Raw genomic sequence first — 18,352 nt, 5'->3', positions numbered from 1 at the left:
TGTTTCTATCGAGTTCTAATCCAAGGAAATATGCAACAGTAACAAATTAAAAGTTGCTATCATAAAAATTATAAAATAGTTAAATCGTCATCACTCTCATCACCTTCATTTTTACCATTGCTATGGTCGATAAATATTTTATATATAAGCGCCCGTCCGTTGCACGGGTTCAAATTGGTTGTCCCAAAGGTAATTAATCCATGTAAGCGTATAGGTTTTTATGTAAAAAATAGGTTATGTATATTGAAAGTGATTCGGCGCTCATTTACCTAATCATTCTATTTTGCTACGTCAATCCCACGATTCTTATTGGTCGGGGGCCAAGAGCAATGATTCGACGCTCATTTACCCACCCATTCTACTGTGCTACGTCAATCCTTGATTCTTATTGGTCGGGGGCCAACAACATGATTCGGCGCTCATTTACCTATCCATTCTATTTTGCTACGTCAATCCTTGATTCTTATTGGTCGTGGCCCAGGAAGAGCATGATTCGGCGCTCATTTACCTATCCATTATAATTTGCTACGTCAATCCTTGATTCTTATTGGTCGTGGCCCAGGAGCTCTAGAATTCGAGCTTTTGGTCTAACTTTCAATGTGAGGCCAGCAATTTCCACTCAAATTATATATAAAATATGTATATAAAAAAAAGAAAATTATTACTTTTTTTTTACAGATTCAACTTGGTTCGGAGAGATTATCAGTTTGGAATCTAATTAATGTTTCTATCGAGTTCTAATCCAAGGAAAAATGCAACAGTAACAAATTAAAAGTTGTTATCATAAAAATTATAAAATAGTTAAATCGTCATCACTCTCATCACCTTCATTTTTACCATTGCTATGGTCGATAAATATTTTATATATAAGCGCCCGTCCGTTGCACGGGTTCAAATTGGTTGTCCTAAAGGTAATTAATCCATGTAAGCGTATAGGTTTTTATGTAAAAAATAGGTTATGTATATTGAAAGTGATTCGGCGCTCATTTACCTACTCATTCTATTTTGCTACGTAATCCCACGATTCTTATTGGTCGGGGGCCAAGAGCAATGATTCGACGCTCATTTACCCACCCATTCTACTGTGCTACGTCAATCCTTGATTCTTATTGGTCGGGGGCCAAGAACATGATTCGGCGCTCATTTACCTATCCATTCTATTTTGCTACGTCAATCCTTGATTCTTATTGGTCGTGGCCCAGGAAGAGCATGATTCGGCGCTCATTTACCTATCTATTATAATTTGCTACGTCAATCCTTGATTCTTATTGGTCGTGGTCCAGGTTTGGAATCTAATTAATGTTTCTATCGAGTTCTAATCCAAGGAAAAAATGCAACAGTAACAAATTAAAAGTTGTTATCATAAAAATTATAAAATAGTTAAATCGTCATCACTCTCATCACCTTCATTTTTACCATTGCTATGGTCGATAAATATTTTATATATAAGCGCCCGTCCATTGCACGGGTTCAAATTGGTTGTCCTAAAGGTAATTAATCCATGTAAGCGTATAGGTTTTTATGTAAAAAATAGGTTATGTATATTGAAAGTGATTCGGCGCTCATTTACCTACTCATTCTATTTTGCTACGTAATCCCACGATTCTTATTGGTCGGGGGCCAAGAGCAATGGTTCGACGCTCATTTACCCACCCATTCTACTGTGCTACGTCAATCCTTGATTCTTATTGGTCGGGGGCCAAGAACATGATTCGGCGCTCATTTACCTATCCATTCTATTTTGCTACGTCAATCCTTGATTCTTATTGGTCCTGGCCCAGGAAGAGCATGATTCGGCGCTCATTTACCTATCCATTATAATTTGCTACGTCAATCCTTGATTCTTATTGGTCGTGGCCCAGGAGCTCTAGAATTCGAGCTTTTGGTCTAACTTTCAATGCGAGGCCAGCAATTTCCACTCAAATTATATATAAAATGGGTCTTGTTGGGTTTTTGTGGTTTACACAACAATTTCTGTTTAGGCTAAGTTAATCTTTGACTAGTTAAACCCAAGCTGGATAAAGATAAAATAAGGTTTAATCAAGTGTTTAAGATTTGCTTAAGGTTACCTTAGGTTAATGATAGATTAAGGTTATAATACCTTAGATGTCCTAATAGTTACTCAGTGTCACTTAACTCGGGGCAATTTCTATGATAATGTTCAAACTCAAAATTTTGTTGAGCCACGTGGATGGCCAAACGGGTTTCTCCACTATGATAAAGCAGAGCAAAATGAACAGATTTGGTTTTCTAGGGCCCCACTAGTATTACTTTTTAATATAAAATGTTTTAGGATAAAAATGAAAAATAAAATATAATATTTAGGTGAGATAAAATAGGATGAAGTGAGATAAAATAGGATAAAATAAGATTAAAAAGTAGTAAAGTAATCAGGGATTGTACTTGGCGTGAATCCAAGAGTCGCGGGCGTGGGAGAAAGTCACTAGCGGATTTGGCATGGTCGCGCGTTGGTGTTTCCAACGCTCGCGTTTGTGGCAAGCTCGCCCGGCCTTACCACAAGCACTCGCTCGTCCATCTCGATGTTCAAATCAACAAATTAGATGATTTAAACATCCATTTTTCATGTTTGTCTGTTGAGTTCATAGTGGGAACAAAATGAACAAACTTGGAGTTGTTCATTCCATAGGAACCGTGATGAAAAGGTTAGATGACACATGGTTATTGAGATTTTATCCATCATTCTAAGCACCGGGAGAATAGTTGTATAAATGAGTCAGGTACCCACCAGGCGAGATACTCACCCCTTGTTGAACTCCATGGTGGGCCCATGGGGCTGTGCCGCATACAGACAGGTCTGTAAAGTCAATCCATGACCATGGAAAATAGTTATCCATCATAGCTTCCACCATAGCTATCGCTTATATATTTTCTTATGGACCGGAGCAGGTTACTTCATTCACATTGCAAGGGAGAAGCAAAACCAAAATATTAAAAAAATGACAGGTTGAAAATGAGATGGACTCGTAACATTATTTATTATTGTTGAGATCTGAATTCAAATGTCACTTGCTATTTTATTCAAAAACAGCAAACATCTACAGCCTTTCCAAGACGTGCATCATAACTTAGAAGTAGTAGTGGCAAGCATCTTAGACAGTGCACGCGTTTTTAACTCTTTCCTCAGAATCTTGCCAGGAGCATTCTTTGGTATGAAATCAATGAATTCCACTCTCCTGATTTTCTTATATGGCGCCACCTAAGTTAAAAAATAAATAAATGTGAACAACTCTTTCTGAATGCATATCAAAAATAAGTGGAGAAAATAGTTGTGACCAGTCGATTTGGAGGACTTACCTGTTTGGAAATGAAATCTATGACCCGAGTTTTGTCAATTGAAGTTTGAGGTTTTCTAACAACAAATGCCATAGGCACTTCACCTGCTTCTTCATCTGGATACCTACGAAATAACCCCTTTACTATTAATGTTTTGAGCAAATGCTGAAAGGCGTGGGAAGCCATAAAGCTTGCAGCCAATTAGATGGTTGGGAACATATGCTTACGGAATCACGGCTGCGTCAAGGATATCTGGATGTGAAAGAAGCAATTCTTCTAATTCTGCTGGAGGAACCTGCAAATGTGTAGATCCAATCATATGAACATTTAGAACATAAAATGCTTGCAGGACTAAAAGAATGCAAAATCCAAATTTCTTAACTTGACCCATTTTAGCAATTATGTACCTGGTATCCCTTGTACTTGATTAATTCTTTTAATCTATCTACAACATAAAGAAAACCCTCATTGTCGACGTAACATAGATCGCCCGTCTTTAGCCATCCTTCTGAATCTATTGCAGGTGGGATTCCTTCTGCCCCTTCACCAAGATAGCCTGTATATTCACATACTAAATATTTAGCTTGACATTTCAGTGTTTATCGTACTAAATATTGTAACAACGAGACACAATAAGACTAAAACCTCAAAAAATATGTAGTCTAACAATCCTTATCAGTGCTATACCTTCCATTATTGACGGCCCTTTAGCCCAAAGCTCGCCTTGCTTGCAAGGAGGTAAAGGAACACCCGTAGTAGGATCAACAATCTTCACTTGCATATTTGCTACCAGCTTCCCTGTTGAGCCAAGTTGACGACAGTCCCAAGCATCAGCTGCTCGAAAGATTGCACAGGCAGCCTCAGTTATCCCATACCCCTATATACAAGAATTTATCCCGATGCAAAATTTGAATACTAGTCTATGATGTAATCTGAACTGAAAGAGCATAAGAATGAACCAAGGACTGAAAAAGAGACATTGGGTGTACTAAACTACGAACCTGTCTTATGGCTATATTGGGGAACAGTTTTCCGAATTTCACAATAACCTCCATGCGCAACGGAGATCCACCGCATCTGATACCTTCCACTGAGCTCAGATCATAACCATCCAATATTCCTCCACTTTCAGTTGCTGATTGACATTTTGTCATAGCCAAGATCACGGGTGGAGCCGCAGCCAAAACCGTCACCTTAAATTTCTCTATTGCCTTCAACATTCCGCTAAAATCAAACCTCTTCATTGGAATCACAAAGGTATCAGCCATTGTGACCGATTCAAGAATTGCAGTAAACCCATAGATGTGAAATAGAGGCACTGTAGAGTAGTTTACAGCTCTTGTAGATATCTTTAACATCTGTTTGTATGCGTAAACCTCTGCTACAGATGCTATCAAGTTTCGGTGTGACAACGTTACGCCCTTGACCCGGCCTGTTGTTCCCGATGAATATAGGATTGCTGCTGTATCTGATTGACTAATCTTCTCCTCCTCTGAGTCCATCTGATTCTGCCTAATTGATGAACAATGCATCATGGAGCGGAAATTTTGCGAGTCGAGCACGATTGTTGGGAAACGAAGAACAGAAGGAAGTTTGTGAGTAGTTTCTGAAGTGCCAAATGAAATTGCTGGTTTGCATAGGTTTATTTGGTGAGAAATTTCAGTAGCAGTACTGATGGGATTGGAAGGAGAAACAATGACTCCTATAGAGAGAAGAGATAGATACAGTACTGGAATCTGTGGAGTTGCAGGTGACAGAATGAAAGCTGTGTCTCCCTTAGACAACCCAATGACCGATTTCAGAGAATGAGTTAAAGATTCAATCTTGCCGAGGAACTCAGAATATGAAACTCGATCACCTGTTTCAGACTCAATAAATGCAGTGACTCTTCCAGGATAGAAGTCTGAAGTACTACTAGTGTAGTGTTGGTGTAGAAGAGATAATACATAGTCTGAAATTGAAAGAGATGTGGTTGCTGGAGGAAGAGGAGCTGCAGGAAGTAAGCTATGGTAAATTTTTGTTTCTGAGCAGAAACCACTTTTTGGATCTATCATCATTGTTTGCTCTTTCGCCATTCCTACGATCAAAGATGGAGATCACAACCAGATACCAAAAAAGATTTGTCTGAAATTCTTGCCATTTTGGGAGTCAACTGCTAGCATTTCTAACAGCTGATGGAGTTGCAGGTCTAATGGCTCAGCACTGTATACAAAAATGGCAAAATGTAATTTAATCACACACAAACTGAAAGAAAAAGACTCTTTTTTGCTAAACTGTATTATTAGAGTAAGCCAAATTGGTTTTACTTTGAATTGTTATAAGCATAGTAATAGTTTGATAAATATCCCTTTTAGATCACCCATCACTGCATAACCAGACAACGAGGACGGTATTAAATATTAGTACACTGGTTGAAATTCTTGAGACAGGATCCATGATAAATTCAAATGCATATCTAGTAAAATGAGGAGCCGCTAAACACCTAACTAATATTGTAGAAAAGAAAAGGTTATATTAAAAAAAAAAATGTACAACGTGAGAAGCAAATTTGTCAGAATACATGTGAAGAAACAGTCTCACATGTAGAAGAGTCTAAACTACCGGGTAGTGCTTATTTTTGTCTGTGCATAATTTGTTGTCTTTGAATGTTTTTTTTAAATGTACCATTTGTCCATTTTTAAAAGAGAAAGGATACCTAAAGTTGAAATAGAAGAACACCAAAATCAGTGTACAGTAAAGTGTTGAAACAGTGTTAAACTGCAGAATTAGTAACGATCAACAGTAAGGGCTAATAAGTGTAACTGTTGAACTTGGTATGTCACAAGTAAACAAATGGTCGAATCCGCCCACGGCAATGGAAGGAAGGGGATGAATTCAGGAAACTATCAGTTATTGCTATATAACCAGCATAAAAGTCGAAGAGATCAAACATCTCATGTGGCAAATGGCGATTGTTTCCTCATTAGCACGATGTTGTCATTGCTGAATCAACATAATACTCATCAAGTTATTTTGTCATCTCCCTGATAAAAATCTAAATGAAAAGGATTTAACTGAAGTAAAAGAGGTTAGCTGGAGCCAAATTGATTCCTAATGGATCATCTCAAACGCCGTTTAGGAATTGACACTTATGTAATCATGGCAATACAGATTTCTTTCGAAATCAATGACCAACATCAACATGGTTCACTTAAAACCCTGTGGACATTATTTTTGTAAGTTTACTATTTCTTGATGCTCGTCTAATCTGCATATAATAATCTATATAGAACGGTTTAATTGGCAGACGTGTGGTTGCTTATACTTCAAATCTTATATTCAGTGCAATAAAGTGCAATCTAGGTGTATTCTGTTACTTGTGAAGTGGAAGTATGTGGAACATTGCAAATATAAAACCTTAACGGGAGTACCTGTCTTTTATGGCTGCAGCAGGCTTCAACAAACACGCAAACAGTAAGGCATTTCAGAAATTCCTAATGCATGTGTTAACACCTAGAAAACACACTCATAGTTTCAGTTAGTTTATGTCTAAATACGAAGTCAACCTAAAGGAATCAATGTTAACAACTATAGTGATGTGCAAGCACACATTAACTGTAAGGAAATAAGTTATTAACTGGTGATGTGAAGCAAAACCTCCAAGGATGGTCTGTGACTCTGTGGTCTTGCATTCTCCCAGTGCGTGTACTCCTTTGCAACACTCATCAATATAACCACAAAACCTCTTATATATGTAACAACTATGTAATGGATATGCATATAATATGTCTGCCTATACTAAGGAGATTTCCTACTGAATTCGGGCTACTATTTCTAAAAATTGATAATGTTCCAGGATTTCGAAAACAATAACTCACTGGAGTTTCACGTTATCTAACTATTAATAAGTAATAGAAAGACGTGAGTCCATGCAATATTCACCAATATAATCACAGAAAGATGCTTAGTATACAACATTCACCAATATAATCACAGAAAAATACTTCTTATGTAATGGATATGCATATAATATGGCTGCATATACTAAGACTTCGTGATGCAGTCTAGCTTGCACGGCTTCAAAATACTCCGTTAAAGGAGAATTCTCACTGAAATCAGTCTACGCTATTTAAATTTTCATAATGTTCCAGAATTTCAAAAATAATAACTCATTAGGACTTGACGTTAAAAAGGAAAAGACTTTCAGTTACCAATCATACTGAAGAGGCCCCCATTATTAAAATCAGAGATTACACCACCATTCATAGTCAATGTATCAAAAAGTCTGGGTCATTTCCTGGATTTAATCAATAATTTAAAATTACTTACCTTTGATTGAATATGTATGGTGTTGATCCAACCTATAGATAACACCATTAACATTGACATATTCAGCAATGTAGTAAAACCTAATCTAAGTGGAAACAGGCATGAGAAAACACCATTAACATTGACATATTCTGATATTCAGCAATGTAGTAAGACCTAATTTAAAAGTAGAAACAGGAATGTCAATATACGAGCTGGCAATTATTATGTGATGTGTATTGCCTTGTACTTCGTTACAAATTCAAAATTAATTGGAATTGGAATCAAATCTTTTTTAAAGAACAATGAGAGAAAGAGAATTTAAGGCTATGGTTAGTTACTTGCCTTGTAACAAAATAGATGGCACATGGTTGCTGAGCAGCTGAGTAAGACTCTCTTCTAGCCTCTTGCAATAAGAGAGAAATCAGATCTAAGCACGGAGGAATAGATGCAGAAGTCAAAATCAAAACGCTAAGTGAAACTATATGTTTTTCTTCTTCTTAATTCCATAAATCTTATCAAAACTTTGTACTATATTTGATGCTGGTTACCATGGTGCTTTCAATAAAATTCTGACTATGAGTATTATCTGATGATGGTAAGTACGCTATTTGCACTATGTAAGAGATAAATATTGCAGCTGTTGACCATATTAATACTAGGTACTAATCTGTTTCAGCATAAGGTAAATTGTTATCATATTTAAGTCTAACTAATGATGAATAACAATATAAAATTCTAACAGATCACTGGGCTTCACTGCAATTTACTGGCAAAGATGTAATATGAGGACTTATTGAGGAGTCAATTAGACAACAAAGTTTTGAGTAAGATTTTTGTAAAATGAAGTTGCTTCAGTGAGGAACCTTGTCAATCCTAAAAGCACAAATTTTCTAAATGGTACTAGTTTGGTGCAAATCCAGTTATCCACTCTAGCTACAACTGTAAGCAGAGTAAAACTTTCAAATGTAGTAGTTGGAGTCAATGTAACAGTATATTTGGTTTATTAATTTAATATCACATACAAGATATCATTTACACTTTTGTGCCATCTAATATCATACTTTTGTCACTGTGCTTACAGTCAGGTCTACGGTCTACCTGATATAACAGCATTTAAAACCATTAAAAAAAAATGGAATACGTTTACAGACAGAAATCCCATGTACCTTTCTACTGCACAAGTGAGGATGGTTTGAACCTGATGTATCTTTCCGCGGTTTCAACTGAGGATGGTCTGAACCTGATGAGCAGTCTTTTTTGTTTGTGCTGCAAAACAATTACACACTTCCAACTCATAGAAGATGCAAAACAATCACAATAAAAGTTCCAGTACCAAATTAGCTTTAGATATGGTAAACACTTCTGCATTTGCAACAAATATGTAGATTGGCACTTTCAAATGCAATGGATCATACGGCATCTACTGTATAGGTTACACCCAATCGCTGTACAGACGACCAGTAATGAAATCAACCCCTGACCATGGCAAATAGTTCTCCATCATAGCTTCCACCAAAGCTATTGCCAAAGTACAGATTAAAAAACAAGCACATCAGCCTTGTACATTTCAATTTATTTATGATGATGTGCATCATAACTTAGAAGTAGTGGCAAGCATCTTAGACAGTGCAAGCGTTTTTAACTCCTTTCTCAGAATCTTGCCAGCAGCAGTCCTTGGTATGGAATCAATGAATTCTACTCTCTTTATTTTCTTAAATGGTGCCACCTAAGTTTAAAAAATAAATAGATAAATGTGAACAACTCTTTCTCTGAATGCACAACAAAAACACAAAAATAAGTGGAAAAAATAGTTATGACCAATCGATTTGAAGAAGGATGTACTACTTTACCTGTTTGGAGATGAAATCTATGACCTGAGTTTTGTCAATTGAAGTTTGAGTTTTTCTAACAACAAATGCCATAGGCACTTCACCTGCTTCTTCATCTGGATACCTACAAAATAACCACTTTATTATTAATGTTTTGTTTTCAAATGTCTCTCTTTCTAATTGAGCAAATGCTGAAGACAAATGATATCCCGCACGACTTTGCGGGATGACTTCCCGCTCAAGCGGCTTCGAAGACGTTGGGTGATAAAATAAACGGCTGGATTCACATTCAGTCACAAGACCCACCACTTTCCCTTAAAGGTTCAAGGATTCCAGATCTGGTTTTAGATGTGGGACATGGTGATCTAACAGTTTAGAAGCCGCTTGAGCGGGAAGGCATCCCGCTCAATACTAAAAGGCGTGGGAGGCCATAAAGTTTGTAGCAATTTAGAAGGTTAAGAACATATGCTTACGGAATCACAGCTGCGTCGAGAATATCTGGATGTGAAAAAAGCAATTCTTCTAATTCTGCTGGAGGAACCTGCAAATGTGTAGATCCGATCATATGAAAGTTTGGAACATGAAATGCTTGCAGGACTGCAAAAACCACTTTAGCAATTACTTACCTGGTATCCCTTGTACTTGATTAATTCTTTTAATCTATCTACAACATAAAGAAAACCCTCATTGTCGACATAGCATAGATCGCCCGTCTTCAGCCATCCTTCTGAATCTATTGCTGATGAGATCCCTTCTGCCCCTTCGCCAAGATAGCCTGTATATTGACATAAATGCAACATTTAGCTCAACATTTCAGTGTTTATCATACTAAATATTGTAACAACGAGACAAAACAAGACTAAAACCTCCAAAAATATTTAGTCTCTGTTAGCAGTATCTCACTAAGACAATAACAATCCTTATCAGTGCTATACCTTTCATTATCGACGGCCCTTTAGCCCAAAGCTCCCCTTGCTTGCAAGGAGGTAAAGCAACACCCGTAGCAGGATCAACAATCTTCACTTGCATATTTGCTACCAGCTTCCCTGTTGAGCCAAGTTGACGACAGTCCCAAGCATCAGCTGCTCGGAAGATTGCACAGGCCGCCTCAGTCATCCCATATCCCTAAATACAAGAATTTATCACGATGCAAAATTTGTATACTACTCTATTGACTAAGAATGAACCAAGGACTGGAAAAGAGACATTAGGTAGCCTACTCTACAAACCTGTCTTATGGCTATATCGGGGAAATGTTTTCCGAACTTCACAATAACCTCCGTGCGCAACAGAGATCCACCACATCTGATACCTTCCACTGAGCTCAGATCATAACCATCCAATATTCCTCCACTTTCTGCTGTTGATTAACCTTTTGTCATAGCCAAGATAATGGGTGGCACCGCAGCCAAAACCGTCACCTTAAATTTCTCTATTGCCTTCAACATTCCACAAAAATCAAACCTCTTCATCGGAATCACAAAGGTATCAGCCATTGTGACCGATTCAAGAACTGCAGTAAACCCATAGATGTGAAATAGAGACACTGTAGAGTAGTTTACAGCTCTTGTAGACATCTTTAACATCTGTTTATATGCGTAAACCTCTGCTACAGATGCTATCAAGTTTCGGTGTGACAGTGTTACGCCCTTGACCCGGCCTGTTGTTCCCGATGAATATAGGATTGCTGCTGTATCTGATTGACTAATCTTCTCCTCCTCTGAGTCCATCTGATTCTGCCTAATTGATGAACAATGCATCATGGAGTAGAAATCATGCGAGTCTAGAACGATTGTTGGGAAACAAAGAACAGACGGAAGTTTGTGAGTAGTTTCTGAAGTGCCAAAAGCAATTGCTGGTTTGCATAGGTTTATCTGGTGAGAAATTTCAGTAGCAGTGCTGATGGGATTGGAAGGAGAAACAATGACTCCTATAGAGAGAAGAGATAGATACAGTACTGGAATTTGTGGAGTTGCAGGTGACAGAATGAAAGCAGTGTCTCCCTTGGACAAACCAATAACCAATTTCAGAGAATGCGTTAAAGATTCAATCTTGCTGAGAAACTCAGAATATGAAACTCGATCATCTGTTTCAGAGTCGATAAATGCAGTGACTCTTTCCGGATAGAAGTCTGAAGTACTACTAGTGTAGTGTTGGTGTAAAAGAGATAGTACATAGTCTGAAATTGAAAGAGATGTGGTTGGTGGAGGAAGAGGAGCTGGAGGAAGTAAGCTATGGTAAATTTTTGTTTCTGAACAGAAACCACTTTTTGGATCAATCATCATTGTTTGCTCTTTCGCCATTACTACGATCAAAGATGGAGATCACAACCAGCTATCAAAAAAGCTTTGTCTGAAGTTCTTGCCATTTTGGGAGTCAACTGCTAGCATTTCTAACTGCTGATGGAGCTGCAGGTCTAACGGCCCAGATTGGTATACAAAAATGGCAAAATATAATTTAATCGACACGCAAGCTGAAAGATAAAGACGCTTTTTTGTTAAACTATATTATTAGAGTAAGCCAAATTGGTTTTACTTTGAATTATTATAAGCATAGTAATAGTTTATTAAGTCTCCGCTTTCGATCCCCCATCACTGCATAACCAGACAGAGAAAACGGTATTAAATATTGGTACACTAGTTGGAGTCTTGAGACAGGATCCATGATAGATTCAAATGCATATCTAGTAAAATGAGGAGCCGCTAAACACCTAACTAATATTGTAAAAATTACAGGTCGATCCACTTATTTTTTTTATTTTCTATTGTAAAAAAATGTACAACATGAGAAGCAAATTTGTCATAATACTACATGTGAAGAAACAGTCTCACCTGTAGAAGAGACTAAACTACTGGGTAGTGCTTATTTTTTGTTTGTGCATAATTTGTTGCCTTGAATGTTTTTTTAAATGTACCATTTGTAAAAGAGAAAGGATACCTAAAGTTGAAATAGAAGAACACCAAAATCAGTGTACAGTAAAGTATTGAAACGGTGTTAAACTGCAGAATTAGTAATGATCAACAACAAGGGCTAATAAGTGTAACTATTGAACCGCCCACTGCAACGAAAGGAAGGGCATGAATTGGAACTATCAGTTATTGCGATATAACTGCCTAAAGAACCAACATAAAGGTCGGAGACATCTCATGTGGCAAACGGCGATTATTTCCTCATTTGAACAGTGTTGTCACTGCTGAAGCAATATAATATTGATCAAGTTATCTTGTCATCTCCTTGATATAAATATCTAAATTAAAAGGATTTAGCTAAACTAAAAGAGGTTGGCTGGAGCCAAACTGATTGTGAGTTTCACAGTATCTTCCTAATGGATCATCTCAAACGCCGTTTAGGAATTAAAACTTATGTAACCATGGCAATATAGATTTCTTTCGAGCCAATGACCAACATGGTTCACTTAAAACCCTGTGGGCATTAGTTTTTATAAGTTTATTATTTCTTGATGCTCGTCTAATCTGCATATAATAATAACAGCTTAACTAGCAGATGTGTGATTGCTTATACTCCAAATCTTATATTCAGTGCAATAAAGTGCAATCTAGGTGTATTTTGTTACTTGTGAAATAGGCTTAACGAATACCTGTAAATATAAAACCTTAACGAGAGTACCTGTCGTTTACGGCTGCAGTAGGCTTCAACAAATATGCAAACAGTAAGGCATTTCAGGAAATCCTAATGAAAATGCATGCATTAACACCTACAAAACACACTAAGAGTTTCAGTTAGTTTATGTCTAAATACGAAGTCAACCTAAACAGATCCCATCGAACTTGGTGAGAATTTAAAGGAATCAATTTGTATTTTAACAACTATAATGATGTGCAAACACACATTAACTTTAAGGAAATAAGTTATTAGCATGTGATGTGAAGCTAAACCTCCAGGAATGGTCTGTGGTCTTGCATTCTCCCAGTGTGTGTACTTCCTTGCAACACTCATCAATATAATCACAAAACCTCTTATATATGTAACAACTATGTAATGGATATGCATATAATATGTCTGCCTGTATTAAGGAGATTTCTTTCTTACTGTATTAAGGAGATTTCTTCGGGCTATTATTTCTAAAAATTGATAATGTTCCAGGATTTCGAAAACGATAACTCACTGGAGTTTCACGTTAAATATGATCTCTAACTATTAATCAGTAACAGAAAGACTCGCGAATCCGTGCAATATTCACCAATATAATCACAGAAAGATGCTTCGAATACAACATTCATCAATATAATCACAGAAAATTCTTCTGATGTAATGGATATCAATTAATATGGCTGCCTATACTAAGACTTCATGACGCGGTCTGGCTTGCACGGCTGCGAAATACTCCGTTAAAGGATATTTCTCACTGAAATCAGTCTACTCTTTTTAAATTTTCATAATGTTCCAGAATTTAAAAAATGATAACTCATTAGGACTTCACGTTAAGAAGAAACAAGACTTTCAGTTACCAATGATACTGAAGAGGCCCCCATTATTAGTATCAGAGATTACAACACCATTCATAGTCAATGTATCAAAAAGTCTGGGTGACTGGGTCATTACCTGGATTAAATCAATAATTTAAAATTACTTACCTTTGATTGAATATGTATGGTGTTGATCCAACCATTAACATTGACATAGTCAGCAATGTAGTAAGACCTAACTTAAAAGTGGAAACAGGGATGTCAAAGTAGGAGCTAGCAATTACTATGTGATGTGTATTGCGTTGTACTTCGTTAATTTATCGGAATTGGAATCAAATCTGATTTTAAAAAACAATCAGAGAAAGAGAAAGTAAGGCTATGGTTAGTTACTTGCCTTGTAACAAAATAGATGGCACGTGGTTGCTGAGCAGCTGCGTAAGACTCTCTTCTAGCCTCTTGCAATAAAAGAGAAATCAGATTTTATCCATCATTCTAAGCACGGGGGAATAGATGCAGAAGTCAAGATCAAAACCCTGAGTGAAACTATATGTTTTTCTATTTTCTTCTTCTGAATTCCATAAAGCTTATCAAATCTTTGTACTATACTTGATGCTGGTTACCATGGTGCTTTCTATCTCTACAATATTCTGACTATGAGTATTATCTGATGATGGTAAGTGTGCTGTTTGCACTATGTAAGAGATAAATATTGCAGCTGTTGACCATATTAATACTAGATACTAATCTGTTTCAGCGTAAGGTAAATTGTTTTCATATTTAAGTCTAACTAATGATGAATAACGATATGAAATTCTAACAGGTCACTGGGCTTCACTGCAATTTACTGGCAAAGATGTAATATGAGGACTTATTGAGGAGTCAATTAGACAACAAAGTTTTGAGTAAGATTTTTGTAAAATGAAGTTGCTTCAGTGAGGCACCTTGCCAATCCTAAAAGCAGAATTTTCTAAATGGTACTAATTTGGTGCAAATCCAGTTATCCACTCCAGCTACAACTGTAAGCAAAGTAAAACTTTCAAATTTAGAGTCAAGGAAATGTAACAGTATATTTGGTTTATTAATTTATCACATACAAGATATCATTTACACTTTTGTGCCATCTAATATCATACTTTTGTCACTGTGCATACAGTCAGGTCTACCTGATATAACAGCATTTAAAAGCATAATAAATAAATAAAATGGAATACGTTTACAGACAGACATGTACCTATCTACTGTACAAGTGAGGCTTGTTTGAACCTGATGTATCTTTCCGCGATTACAAGTGAGGATGGTCTGAACCTGATGAGCAATCTTTTTAGCTTGTGCTGCAATACATTAGAATAACAACAAATTAAAACAAAAAAATTACGCACTTCCAACTCTTAGAAGATGCAAAACAATCACAATAAAAGCCCCAGTACTAAACTTACCTTTGGATATGGTAAACACTTCTGCATTTTCAAATAAATAGGTAGATTGGCACTTTCAGATGCAACGAATCGTCCGGCATCTACTGTATCGGTTACACCCAATTGCTGTACAGACGACCAGTGATGAAATCAACCCTTGACCATGGCAAATAGTTCTCCATCTTAGCTTCCACCATAGCTATTGCCAATAGTTTTTTGTATGAACCGGAGCAGGTTACTTCATACACATTGCAATGGAGAAGCAAAATCCAATTATTTTTTCCTGTCCATCACAGCTTACTTCAGAAATCACACTGGTGATTGTGCAGCCAAAGGAATCTCACAGAAGAGTTATATAAGGTGGGTTAAGATTTTCACACTCGCTGCATAACTGACAATCTGACATTATTTAGTAATTTAACACTACCAATGGGTTGTCAGTTTTAGCCTTGTCACTTAAGGATCGCAAAATCTGAGAGGCTTCAGAAACAGTTTTTCCAAGCAAGTACTTATCTAACAATTCTGAGTACCTGAGAGCAACTTGAAGATTTTGTTGATCGAAACTGGAGGTGTAAAAGCTCTTCCACTCGCAAGATCTTCCTTCCAAACAAATACCATGAAGTATAGCAGCAAAATTAACAGAATCTAGCAAGAAACCTTTCTTAGTCATCTTATCTCTCAACTCAAATGCAGATTTGAGCATCCTGTGTCGGCAGAGGCAGACAATAATAGCATTATAGGCTGCTAAACCTGGGTCCCATCTATCCAACACCATCATCCTGAACGCATCCACGAGTAAGACCTTGGTATTCTTTTGGAATTCATTTTCTTCAACAACAATAAGATCAGATTTATTGTTCATCAACCCATTGATCAGATAGTTATAGGTCACATCATTAGGAGCACATTTATTGATTAACATTTCTTCAAAACACAAGGCGGACTTTGAAAGTTTTCCCTCTTTACAAAAGCCACCAATAAGAGTGCTGTATGTGACAACATTTGGAACTACATGGCAAGATTTCATCTCTCTAAAGAGCTCTTGAGCTCTATCGGAAACTCCGTTCTGGCAAAACCCTTTAATTAGAGAAGTATATGTGACCACATTCGGCTTGCATTTTCTTTTCACCATTTGGTTAAAAACCTTTAGAGCTCCATCCATATCATGTAGTTTAACATACCCATCGATAACAGTAGAATAAGTGATCTTATCTGGGAAAACGTATTGTTTTACCATTCTATCAATGCATAGATTGGCATCTTCCATCAGCCCAAATTTACAGAAGCCCTTGATCATTGCATTGTAACCAACTACTCCAGGTTTGATACCCTTTTCAACCATGAATTCAAAAAGCTTCTTCGCCTCATCAAGATCCCCATTTCTAACAGACCCATCAATCAGTGTAGTATAAACAAATGAATCTGGTGCAATCTTTTGGTTGAGCATTTCCTCAAGCAACTGCTTAGCAGTTTGAAGCATCCCTTTCTTGGACAATCCACTCATCAAAACATTGTAAATACCTACATCAGGAGGTAATCCTCTATGTATCATTTCTTCACGTATTTTCAATGCAGCATCAATCTCACCTACATGCACAAGTCCACTAACAAGAGCTCCATAAGTTACCAAGTCGGGTTTATCCCCTCTTTCTGTCATTTCTATGATCAAATTTGAGGCTCTGAAGACCTCTCCCTTCCTACAATACCCAAGAATTAGAGGAGTATAACTATACTTATCCGGTCTCAGTCGTCTTTCCACAGCCTGCCCTAGAAAACCATTCGCTTCGTGAACCTTGCCCACCTTGCATAAACCAGAAATCACAATATTGTAAGTTGTAATATCTGGCTCACAGTTTCCTTCACTCATTTTATTGAGACACTCTACTGCTTCAACCTCAAAACCATGATTAAATCGAGCATCGATAATATTATTATAAATTTCCACACCGCCAGATAAACCATTTGCATTCATTTCGGACATAAGCTCATCAATCTGTTCAAAATCTCCTTTACTGCAAAGCCCTTTTATCATAGCTCCATAGGTGAACAATGTAGGCACAAAACCTTTCAATTTCAACTCTTCAAAAAGCTCACAACCTCGTTTAACTTCACCCTTCCTACAATACCCATCAATAAGAGTATTGTAGAAAACAATGTTTGGAATACAACCCTTACCCCACCTATGGTCAATCAATCTTTTACCCTCTTCAACCATTCCTTCTCTACACAAACCCTTAACCATTATACCAGTACTATAATCATCTACAAAATTATTACCACATTCATTTCTCTTAAGCATTTCATCATACACTTGTCTTGCAATATCAACACCACTAATTCTCCGGAATTTAAACAGTGCATCAAGCAATCCATTGCATGCGAACACAGTAGGAAAAGATGAATACTCATTAACTAAAACACCATACATCTCCAAGGCTTTATCAACCATACCAGACACAGAATACACTCTAATCAGATCATTAAGAGCTTCATGAGTAAGTAAAATTTTATCATTTCTCATATTTTCCAAAACAATTTCAATCTCTGAAAACCTATTTGATTTAACTAGAATCTTCAAAAGTGATGAGTAAGATTGAGAATTAAGAGAACCCCTTCGAGATATAAAATCGAAGAACTTTAAACCTTTTTCGACATTGTGAATTCGGCCCAGCACTAGAGGAGCAACTTCTGAAACTACCTCTCCTGAGAATTGATTTTCTAGGATTTCTTCCCATTTCTGGTGAGTTTGGAGGATATGTAATATGTCGTGAAGAAGTCTTTTGAGGTTTGGTGAAATGGGTTGGCGGATGTGAGAAGAAGGTTTGCGTTTGAGATGGTTGTGTTTAGGTTTAATGAGAGAAAGGAGGGTTTTAGACATGAGAGAAGAAGAAAGTGGGAGAAAGAAAGAGGCTTACTTTTGCTTATGAAATTTCTAGCCAGGTATCAAGATGTTCCCACGAGGATCACCAGTCCTTGGGTCAAAAGTCACAAGTAAAGATATTGTTCCCATTAGTTTGGATACCAGAACCAAAAGTCAGAAGTAAAGATATTTATAGGATGTTTGGATGCGTTTTGAGAAGTACTTCTCAACTTATTT

The 18,352-nt window shown here is 36.9% G+C and overlaps 4 protein-coding genes across 14 annotated transcripts; all 4 read right to left on the bottom strand.

Annotated features, from left to right (window-relative positions):
- Nucleotides 1-2,932: 2,932 nt before the first annotated feature.
- On the bottom strand, nucleotides 2,933-7,830 carry LOC113349006 (4-coumarate--CoA ligase-like 9). Of its 3 annotated transcripts, none has more exons than XM_026592930.1 (7): nucleotides 7,485-7,830; nucleotides 4,296-5,496; nucleotides 3,982-4,171; nucleotides 3,702-3,850; nucleotides 3,522-3,589; nucleotides 3,316-3,418; nucleotides 2,933-3,217 (listed from the first exon to the last, which is right to left on the bottom strand). In XM_026592930.1, the coding sequence occupies exons 2-7, from the start codon at nucleotides 5,367-5,369 to the stop codon at nucleotides 3,080-3,082; spliced, it is 1,722 nt and encodes a 573-aa protein (XP_026448715.1). In that variant the 5' UTR covers nucleotides 5,370-5,496; nucleotides 7,485-7,830; the 3' UTR covers nucleotides 2,933-3,079. The 3 variants fall into 3 exon arrangements, with proteins under 3 accessions (XP_026448715.1, XP_026448716.1, XP_026448714.1); XM_026592931.1 differs by lacking the exon at nucleotides 7,485-7,830 and adding an exon at nucleotides 6,705-6,744; XM_026592929.1 differs by lacking the exon at nucleotides 7,485-7,830 and adding an exon at nucleotides 5,601-5,754.
- A 92-nt stretch (nucleotides 7,831-7,922) lies between these two features.
- On the bottom strand, nucleotides 7,923-10,779 carry LOC113349008 (4-coumarate--CoA ligase-like 9). Of its 3 annotated transcripts, none has more exons than XR_003359872.1 (7): nucleotides 10,643-10,779; nucleotides 10,349-10,538; nucleotides 10,040-10,188; nucleotides 9,887-9,954; nucleotides 9,435-9,537; nucleotides 8,751-9,310; nucleotides 7,923-8,011 (listed from the first exon to the last, which is right to left on the bottom strand). XR_003359872.1 is itself a non-coding variant. In XM_026592934.1 (6 exons), the coding sequence occupies exons 2-6, from the start codon at nucleotides 10,527-10,529 to the stop codon at nucleotides 9,176-9,178; spliced, it is 636 nt and encodes a 211-aa protein (XP_026448719.1). In that variant the 5' UTR covers nucleotides 10,530-10,538; nucleotides 10,643-10,779; the 3' UTR covers nucleotides 8,566-9,175. The 3 variants fall into 3 exon arrangements, 1 of the variants encoding a protein (XP_026448719.1); XR_003359873.1 differs by having other exon boundaries at nucleotides 7,926-7,987; XM_026592934.1 differs by lacking the exon at nucleotides 7,923-8,011 and having other exon boundaries at nucleotides 8,566-9,310.
- LOC113349007 (4-coumarate--CoA ligase-like 9) lies at nucleotides 10,712-11,742 on the bottom strand. The gene has a single exon (XM_026592933.1). The coding sequence runs from the start codon at nucleotides 11,714-11,716 to the stop codon at nucleotides 10,781-10,783; it is 936 nt and encodes a 311-aa protein (XP_026448718.1). The 5' UTR covers nucleotides 11,717-11,742; the 3' UTR covers nucleotides 10,712-10,780.
- Nucleotides 11,743-11,811: 69 nt separating this feature from the next.
- On the bottom strand, nucleotides 11,812-18,152 carry LOC113349004 (pentatricopeptide repeat-containing protein At1g52620-like). 7 transcript variants are annotated; one of them, XM_026592923.1, is made up of 5 exons: nucleotides 15,277-18,152; nucleotides 15,072-15,171; nucleotides 13,041-13,140; nucleotides 12,245-12,350; nucleotides 11,875-12,007 (listed from the first exon to the last, which is right to left on the bottom strand). In XM_026592923.1, the coding sequence occupies exon 1, from the start codon at nucleotides 18,131-18,133 to the stop codon at nucleotides 15,665-15,667; it is 2,469 nt and encodes an 822-aa protein (XP_026448708.1). In that variant the 5' UTR covers nucleotides 18,134-18,152; the 3' UTR covers nucleotides 11,875-12,007; nucleotides 12,245-12,350; nucleotides 13,041-13,140; nucleotides 15,072-15,171; nucleotides 15,277-15,664. The 7 variants fall into 7 exon arrangements, with proteins under 7 accessions (XP_026448712.1, XP_026448708.1, XP_026448709.1 ...); XM_026592927.1 differs by lacking the exon at nucleotides 12,245-12,350 and having other exon boundaries at nucleotides 11,812-11,886; XM_026592924.1 differs by lacking the exon at nucleotides 12,245-12,350 and having other exon boundaries at nucleotides 11,885-12,007.
- Nucleotides 18,153-18,352: the final 200 nt, after the last annotated feature.

Source organism: Papaver somniferum, chromosome 2 (assembly GCF_003573695.1).
Source record: "Papaver somniferum cultivar HN1 chromosome 2, ASM357369v1, whole genome shotgun sequence".
In the NCBI taxonomy this organism is placed as follows: domain Eukaryota; kingdom Viridiplantae; phylum Streptophyta; class Magnoliopsida; order Ranunculales; family Papaveraceae; genus Papaver; species Papaver somniferum.
Note: the sequence above shows the minus strand (reverse complement) of the source record. Positions and strands in the feature narration are given on the sequence as shown.

What these genes read in the sequence shown, in the direction of transcription:
- LOC113349006 (XM_026592930.1), bottom strand. Translation starts at nt 5,369, where the DNA reads ATGGCGAAAGAGCAAACAATGATGATAGATCCAAAAAGTGGTTTCTGC. An exon ending in CCAATATAGCCATAAGACAG is followed by an intron (nt 4,172 to 4,295) that starts GTTCGTAGTTTA and finishes TCTTGTATATAG; the next exon opens with GGGTATGGGATAACTGAGGC. An exon ending in CTTGACGCAGCCGTGATTCC is followed by an intron (nt 3,419 to 3,521) that starts GTAAGCATATGT and finishes GTTATTTCGTAG; the next exon opens with GTATCCAGATGAAGAAGCAG.
- LOC113349008 (XM_026592934.1), bottom strand. Translation starts at nt 10,529, where the DNA reads ATGACTGAGGCGGCCTGTGCAATCTTCCGAGCAGCTGATGCTTGGGAC. An exon ending in TCAAGTACAAGGGATACCAG is followed by an intron (nt 9,955 to 10,039) that starts GTAAGTAATTGC and finishes ACACATTTGCAG; the next exon opens with GTTCCTCCAGCAGAATTAGA. An exon ending in TAGATTTCATCTCCAAACAG is followed by an intron (nt 9,311 to 9,434) that starts GTAAAGTAGTAC and finishes TTTTAAACTTAG; the next exon opens with GTGGCACCATTTAAGAAAAT.
- LOC113349007 (XM_026592933.1), bottom strand. Translation starts at nt 11,716, where the DNA reads ATGGCGAAAGAGCAAACAATGATGATTGATCCAAAAAGTGGTTTCTGT.
- LOC113349004 (XM_026592927.1), bottom strand. Translation starts at nt 18,133, where the DNA reads ATGTCTAAAACCCTCCTTTCTCTCATTAAACCTAAACACAACCATCTC.